Below are 9,200 nucleotides of genomic sequence, written 5' to 3'. Positions count from 1 at the left end.
AGCTAAAATATATAACTTCTAGGAGAAAATATAGGAGAAAATATTCATGACCTTGAGTAGGGCAGAGAGTTCTTAGATACAATATCGAAAGCATGATACATAGAAGAAAAAATTGATCAATTTGAATGTATCAACTTTCGCTCCTCAAAAGTCACCAATAAGAAAATAAAAGTACAAGCCACAAACTAAAAGAAAGCATTTGCAAATGATAGATCTAATAAAAAGCTTGTTGATCCACAGCCATGGCCAGTCCAGGGGCTGCTTTCTGCTGTCTGGGTGCCTTGTCTGGAGTGGGGGCCTTAGGCCTGGCCTCCTATGGGGCACACTTAGCCCAGTTCCTGGATGCCTACAGGAAGGAGCTCTTTCACAAGACCAACAAACACCACTTTTTACACAGCCTGGCCCTGCTAGGGGTGCTCCTGTGCAGAAAGTCCCTCTGGGCAGGGTTACTGCTAGCTTCTGGAACTACCTTTTTCTGCACCAGCTTTAACTACCAGGCTCTGAGTGGACACCCCAGCGCCCATACTTTGGCCCCTGTGGGAAGGAGCCTGCTACTCTTGGGCTGGCTTGCCTTGGCTCTTTGAGCTTCCTTGTGTTTAATTTCTGGGGACATTTTTTAGAATTGGAGCAGGGATGGGATTAAAAGAGAAAGGCAAATTAAAAAAATAATAATAAACTAAGAAGCTTGTATATAGAATATTTGAATAACTCTTACAACTCAATAATTATTAGGAAGACAAAAACCTAATTAAAAATAGGCAAATGATTTGATTAGACATTTCGTCAAACAAGTTATGAATAGCTGAAAAGGATATGAAAAGATATGCAACATCATTAGTCATTAGGGAAATGTAAATCAAAATCCCAATTAGAAACTACTACATATCCACTAGAATGGCTATAATAAAAAATACAAATGGTACTAAGTGTTGGGGATGCAGAGAAAGCAGACCACCTGTGCATTGTTAGTGGGAACATAATATGGTACAGACACTTTGGAAAATATTTTGCAGTTTCTTAACAAGTTAAACATAAATTTATCATATAATAGCCATTTTACTTTTAGGAATTTAACCGTAAGAGATAAAGATGTATGTCCAAAAATATATGTCCACACAGAGGCATGTTGTAACTATTCATAGTAGCATTATCCATAATAAGAAAAAACTGGAAAAAATCCAAATGTCCATCACCTAGTAAATGGATGAACAAAATGTGATATATTTACACAATGGAATACTATCAATCACTTAAAAGGAACAAGCTATTGATACATGCTACAACATGAATACACCTTAAAAACATACTCAGTGAAAGAAGCTACACACAATGGACCACACATTATATGATTCCATTTATATGAAATGTATAGAAAAGGCAAATTTACAGAGAAAGAAAACAGAAGAGTATTTGCTTAAGCCTGGGCATGGGAGAAGAGATTAACTGCTAATGAGTATCACAGAATTTTTGGATGATGTAAAAATTTTTAAATTGAATTGCAGTGATTGTTGCACGATTCTATTAATTTACTAAAATCATTGAATTATACACTAATAAGAGTGAATTTTATAGTATGTATACTACATTTCAATAAATCTGTTTTAAAAAACACAGAGATATTTTAAATGGAATAATTTGGTGGACTTCCTTTATGGCACCTACATGGCTTTCCTCAGGCTTACCATATTTTCATAATTTCTTCATTTACGCTAACACTCCTTACATAACAATGAGTCACAAGCCTATATTTCCAGCCCTGACTGTGAAGCTTTTTCCCAGTTCTAACCTCATACATCCAGTTACGTTTCAGACTACTCCCTGCTAACTAACTTTTCCACCTCAATAAACTTTCCTTCTCATTTGTAATAACTATTAGTTATTCCTGCTTTTCACATCTTCTTATACCCTTAATACTGATATAAAACATTTTCACATGATATATTTTACTTATTAATATAACTGCTCCTGGGATACTGCATGCTTTTATTTTTTTCTCTCCTAAATTAGACTGTGAGCTACATCAAAGGCAACTTTCATAGTTTTTTTTTTCTGTACCTTCAAAACAATCAACACAGTGCTGAGTCTACAGAAGGTGATCATTAAATGAATGCTGATTTAAATTAATAATTTGCAATTCTTGCATTTGTTTATCATAAGTTTATGAGTGCCTACTATGTGTAAAACACTGGATTCAGTGCCATCAAGGAAGCAAAGAAATATATGATACATGATCTCTCTTCTGAAGGAGTTTATAATCAAGCTGGGCACATAAAGAGTTAGCAAATACAAGACTACCATTCAAAAAGGATGTCAAGAAGCAATCCATGATTAAGAAAAAATGAGGAAACAAAACCAGTGATTCCAGGATCAGAAAAAGAGCTAAACTGAGCCTTAGAAGAGATAAGTTGGATATTAAAAAGTGAGAGAGGTTGAAAAGATTTCAGGCAGGGAAAATGGACTGAGAAGGGCAGAGATGAGAATTCAGGGTTTATGTAGAGGATTTGGGAGAAAATTAAGTTAGAAAAGTGGATTGAGGTCAGAAATTGAATGGCCATGAAGGCCTGATTAAGTTGTCCAGACTTTATTCTGTTAAAATAGTCATTTACTGAGCATTTACTATGTGATTTGTGGTTTATATGCATAGTGGGCATTTGTTGTATGTTGGATATTGGGTATCCATTCCCTCAGTCTCACAGCACTGATTTTCTTTTGAGAAGAATCCAGTGGGACTGTAACTAGAGGTCTTACCCTATTGTAGTTAAGGGGCAAGCAATTAAATTGAAAGTGACTGAAGTTTCAGTTTATCTCATCCTCAACATAATGTTTAGACTATTCTGGTTATGAGGCCCTTGTGTTTTCTGCTTCCTAGGTATTCAGAGCTACTTCAGTTCCTGCCTGTTTCCAGACCTGACTCACCAGCTTTCCATGGATTCTGTGATACCTTGTTATTTTCCAATGAATTAAACTTTGAATAAAATAGCCAGAGTTGATTTATGGTGCTTGCAACTGAAAAGTCCTAATTGATATAGTTATATATTATTTCCCACATTCCACTGATAAAGAGACTGTGGGTTAGTGAGTAACTTCCCAATGCCAGACAGCTAGCAAGTGACAAATGTGGGTATGTTTGATTCTGGAATCTAATTTCTATAAAATTACTTACCAGAGGCTGCATGGCATGACCAAGACTCAAACTCTAGTTTGTCTGACTTCGAAACTGGTATTTTTTTCCCTACACCACTCTGCCTTTCAATGAGAATTCACTGCAGATCTTCAAGAAGGGTATGATATGATGAAAATGGCATTTTAGAAAGGTTAATTTCACAATAGAATATAGGCTGGAAGGGAAGCAAGAGAGCTTGATGTAGGGAGATAGATGACAAGGATGAGGTAAATAATCCAGGTGGAAAATGACAGTGGTCTGAAATAGTGAAATGACAGTCAGAATGCAAGAGAGTATAGACGGGAACAGTAACTAGAATATCAGTTGTCATAGTTATCTCTCTGAAATGTCCATCCCATTAATTTTTACTATTTTATAATAACTTCGGTTCAGTGATTTCAAATTTCAGTCCAGTAAGCCTATGTCTTTTACTGAGTTAATCAGAAACTCTTAGTAAGCGTATTATAAATGTACATCATTTACAGCTAAATTATATGTACACCATTTGCAGAAAAATGCAATTTGCCTAGTGATTTCATGATCAAGCAATATTTTATGGCTTTAAATTTCTTCAAACCATCACAAAACCACAGGAAAGAAAGGATATCACAAAATCCAAATAGTTATTTATAAGAATTGGCCTAAGTTTTCCCCACAAAGATAAAAATAAACTTCTCAGAAGAATGGTTATTCTACTAATGACCTTCATTTTCCAGGCAACCTGAGCCTCTAGAAGCAAGAGTCATTTTCTCCATTAAAAATGGCTGTACAAGTCAATAGGAAAAATAATATGAGTTTTGAAATAAGAGGAAAGGAAACAATTTGAATGAAAGAAATGTATACAGATCACGCTATATAAGTGCTGCTCAAGCAAAAGATACTTCATACTTTGCAAAAGCAATAATTGGGACAGTACTCAAGCTCTCCATATAAACCTTGCATGACTAAACAACAACCCAAACTTTGCGCAAACAACATTATTCATTGTTGCCTTAACTTTTTCCTTTTTAGTTACAAAAATAATATATGCTCATTATTTTAAAATTCAAAAAGTACTTCAGAATAGAAAATAAAAGTTTAAAGCTTTTTCTTCTACCTAATTACATCAGTTTGGTGTGTATATTTTCAGACATTTTTCTATGAGTATGAAAACATACACACACGCACACTCCATATATGTACCTTTTTATATGTATTTTTTACATAGATGAGATCATACTGCAGATATTGCTTTGCAACTTGGTTTTTTCATTTGACACTCTACTGTGGGCATCTTTTGCACATATTGAGAACCAGCTCTTTTGTTCTGTTACCAAGGCAGATGTGTTCTCAAGCCCTACTTTCTGGCATTTTCCCAATCATTTAAATGCTTCAATAACTGCTTTTTGTGTTAAAAAAAAACTTGACTTCCCAAGGAAAAGTACCTTTTAAATAATAAAGAAATTGGGGAATTTGTTTCTGAATATGCTACAAGAAAGGAAAATTCAATGTGACATGTAGATGCTTAATTCAAACAGCAAGGCTCTGGTAACAAACAATATCTGGTTCTCAGAGTAGCCTTTTCAAAAAATTATTTTATTGTGATAAGAACTCTTAACATGAGATCTATCCTCTTAACAAATTTTAAGTGTACAATACATTATTGTTGACTATATGTACGATATTATACAACAGATCTCTAGAGCTTATTCATCTTACTTAGCTGAAACTTAATTTGTGGCTATTTTTATGATATCCAGAGTACAATTTATTAAAAGGAGATGCCCTGATATTTTGATATATATTTTCCTTTAAATGCCGATTATTTGTAAAGAAACTTTCAGATAATTATTTTCTATAAATCTTGTCTTATGAAAGAAAATACTAATGAAACAGAGGGTTAAGAGGCATTTTAATTTAATATTATAGATCCTCATTAAATTCCAGAATTTTTCTTCTAAACACTCTGCATAGTCTCCTAGCTATTAATAAAGTATGTGAGGTGCTCTTATTTAGAAGTTGGTTGCTAAAAACTAATTTTTTAAATACTGAAAATGTACTAATGTGATTTCCTGCATGGCAGGTATGCACCAGTAAATCTGGCATATTTAGGAGATGGGACAATTGTTAAATAAAAGTAGGATGTAATTAAAGGTTAAAAATGTTTTTTACTTCAGCAGAAAGTAAAAACACTCCTGCTCTCAGGAATCCAGTTCATTAGTTTAAGAAGTTGGTTTTTTTTTTTATTTTTTATTATTTTTTTTTTGCAGTACACGGGCCTCTCACTGTTGTGGCCTCTCCCATTGCGGAGCACAGGCTCCGGATGCGCAGGCTCAGCGGCCATGGCTCACGGGCCCAGCCGCTCCGCGGCATGTGGGATCTTCCCGGACCGGGGCACGAACCCGTGTCCCCTGCATCGGCAGGTGGACTCCCAGCCACTGCGCCACCAGGGAAGCCCAAGAAGTTGGTTTTTTAGTACTAAGTTTGTTCTTGTGCAGAGTAATACTCTGTGTGAGGATGGAGAGTTACATACAAGAAAATATCTCAGTCCCCGTCCTAGGGAAGTTTAAAATATACTTGGGGAAAGAACGTGTGTTTGTAAAAGAAATGTGGCTATGTGGTTCTGTTATAATGTTTATCAAGAAGTATACAAAACTTTAATGTAGCTTCAGTAAATAAGCCCTGAAATAAATGAAGAGTTGAAGAACTACATCCCACTGGGCAAGCATTCCTAGAAAACATAAGTTTAGTAAGGAAGTTAGAATTCACTGATAGAGCACTAACCGTGTTCAAAGCATTTTTACATGTATTATGTTATTTAAAGCTCACCATGGTTCTATGAGGAAGGTACCCTTGTTTCACAGATGAGGATACTGGGGCAAAGGGAGTTGAAAAATTTGCCCAAGGTCACCAGATACAGCTTATGCTTATATGCACAGATCTGATTCCAGACAGTGGAGTATCACCAAAACTTTGGGATTAGAACAGGGATAGGATAAGTATTTTCAGGAAGACTTTTCAAAACACTATGTATAGCATATATTAGAAGCTAAGGAGCAGCATGGAGAGCACTGTAAGCAAATTGGTCATGTAGTCTAATAATTCATGTAATTCTGTCTCTGCCATTTTTAACCTTTCTTCCAAAGAAGGCTAGACACATTCTCACAATGACAGATAATGAAATTGTGTTAATTAGAGCATTTGGTTACTTCTAAACAAACAACGCTTAATTAGTCTTTTAGACAGAAAGACATTGGTTATAAAACAAGACAGACAAAACTGGTCAATATCATAATTTTGAAATTTTGGTTACAACTGTTTTAAAAGAGTCACTAAAACACAGTTATGAATCTGGAGAGTTTATGGTTGCATTTTTTGTTTCTTTCTCTGTATTAAATAGATTTTTTGATAACTAAAACAATGAGTTCATTAGCCATCCTGTTCATTTACTCGACTGTAGTTAGTCATGATGTCATTTCCTCGCCTCTTCTCTTTCATTGATGAGTTACAGAAGAGTGAAGTTAGCTATCTTCACCTGGAAAGTATTAATACTAACTAGATTTGCTGAAGCATTAGTCTTTACTACATGATAAGCATGTAATTTAACTGAAAAGCCTGCCACAGTGGACAATAAACCAAGGATATTAGTTCTCACTTTAACAACAAAACGTGACTTTGGGTCACAAGGCAAATTTAACTTATCTTCTAAGTTGAAAGGTATGGTTCGCATATAAAACACAGCAACTCAAGCTGATTAAACTTATTAGCCTTGGCCCTGGATCATACTTACTTAACTGGGATAGGAATCCCTATGCAGCCTTGTGAATGGTATAATAACAGACAGCACTTATAGAACCTTTATGCATATGAATAAAAAATTTACACAGATTAGCCCCTTAATGCTTATGTAACAACCCAATAGGGCTATTCCCATCATCATCCTCTTTTTAAAAGAAAACTGAGAGTTGGAGATGTGTGACTTGTCTAGGGTTATACAGACAGTAAGTGGAAGGATTTAAATCCAGGCAGTCTGACCCCAGAGCCTGTGCTGTTGCCTGAAACACAGGAAAATGGAGCGGATCATCATAGTGCATCATCCTGGGTGTCAGTTTTACTCAGGGACCAGGAATCTTATATAAAAACTATGTCAATAAATTATGGAACACAAGTCAAATATTGAAAGGAAACGTACAGATAAAATGTATAGATTTCAAGGGAGTTTCCTGCTTTCAATGGGTAGCTTCAGATCATATCTTCAGGCTCCTCGAAGTACAGGTTCCTTTGCTGCTGGGGATACTAAATGGAAAAATTCCTAGGATATTTTTCATTTAACTGTGGATTGAATACATTGGCATTTACTTTAAGCTCTGACCTCCCAGTATTTGGCTGTTAACCAAATAAAGTCATTAGGCATGTTAAATTTAATGAAAACCATCTTTTTCATTAAACTAGCTTGTTCTAGTATACCTTGCCAGTTCAAGCTAAGTCTCTTGTAAGTCAGAGGAACTTGAGTACTGATGCCCCTATAGGTGCTAATACCATGAGGAATGGAAAAGTGGCCAGGGCTGTCACTTAACTCCAGTTCTAGTACCTCTGTCCAAGAGTTCATTCACTTCTGTTCATTAAAGATGGTATAGTAGAGTGGTTAAGAACTCAACTTCTGGATCAAACCATCTGGTTTCACATCTGGGCTTTTTTGATTATAAATTGTGTGACCTTGGACAAGTTATTCACTTAGTCTCGGTATCCTCATTGAGGATATAATACTAAGGATGAGATGAAGTTGTCATACAAGGATAGTATAAGGATGATAATGAACCCCTCAATGGGTTCATTAAAATACTAAAAATAAAGCACTTAGTCCAGTGTCTGATACACGAAAGTGATAAATAAAGTTATTATTATTCAGTGACAACTATGTATACTTACTACACAATGCTTATGCTTAGGGTAATCATCCATTATTAGAGGACCTGAACAATCTTTATTTACTCCTTAATTTGCCCCTAAACCAAAAACATTAACATTTGTGAAAACGACTTTTTGCATACATAATAATATACGTAAAAGTGTGTTAACTGCAGAATTGTTTGTAGTGACAAATACATGGAAAGTCCTAGAATGTCCATCTAATAAGGAAGGCCTCAGTTTTCCCAGTCTGTATAAGGAGATTGGACTAGATCATTTCTAAAATCCCTTCCACCTCCAACAAGGACAATATTTTCACCAGTTGTTAGTTAGGCTTGACACCAATACGCTAAGCAATAGAACTGAGACAGGAAAATCTAAGGTATTAGGTGGGTATTTAAAATTAAGTCACAGTGCACAGTACTCTACAATTAACCAACACATAAAAAGTTAAAAAAATATGTTATTAATATCAAGGACAGAAATCATTATTTAACACATTGGGAGTTATTATATTTTAAGATGTATGTAATTAATTGTATGCAAATTTTATACTCTTAACCTTTATAATGGAATAAAAAATAAAAGGTATCAAAAATAAACATGAGATATGAGTTTGAGGTTTAGATAATGAAGATGTATAATTTAGGACTATCAGGAAGTTTGAAAGTTCTCAAGAAAGAAAGGGGGCTGTGTGTGCTGTAAAACACTAAAACAATACTTGGTTTGAATTTTATTTAAAATTGTGTTGATTTTTTTTCTTTGAAATAACAGGAGACATTCTGTAGGCAGACAATGCCAAGCAGGATGAGTGGTTATTTGACTTTAGAACTATCAGGACCTAATATTATTATTAATATCAAGGAGTTGCCAACATCCATGAAATTTCCACCCTCATGCATATCTGAGTTGGAAAATCTCTATTTGTAGAGTCCCATGCTGCTTCCAAAATAGAATTCACATTATAGTCACAAAGAAATGCTATGAGTGGCTTGAGACTATATAATAAGAAAGGTTCCTTTACACATAATCTTGATCAATAATATTACGAAAAATAGTAAACAATGTTGAATTTGAGGTCTATGTGCCATTTTAGCCCCATTTTATTTTATTTATTTATTTAAAATTAATTTTTAATTAATTTATTTTT

At 34.7% G+C, this 9,200-nt stretch overlaps 1 protein-coding gene across 1 annotated transcript; it reads left to right on the top strand.

Moving 5' to 3' along the window:
- Positions 1-242: 242 nt before the first annotated feature.
- On the top strand, positions 243-584 carry LOC309839561 (transmembrane protein 256-like; the record flags this gene model as incomplete). The annotated part of the gene is made up of 1 exon (XM_082681349.1): positions 243-584. The coding sequence occupies one exon, from the start codon at positions 243-245 to the stop codon at positions 582-584; it is 342 nt and encodes a 113-aa protein (XP_082537475.1).
- Positions 585-9,200: the final 8,616 nt, after the last annotated feature.

This window comes from Grampus griseus (assembly GCF_964374135.1).
Source record: "Grampus griseus genome assembly, chromosome: X".
Classification (NCBI taxonomy): domain Eukaryota; kingdom Metazoa; phylum Chordata; class Mammalia; order Artiodactyla; family Delphinidae; genus Grampus; species Grampus griseus.
This window is presented reverse-complemented; position numbering and strand designations above follow the sequence as displayed.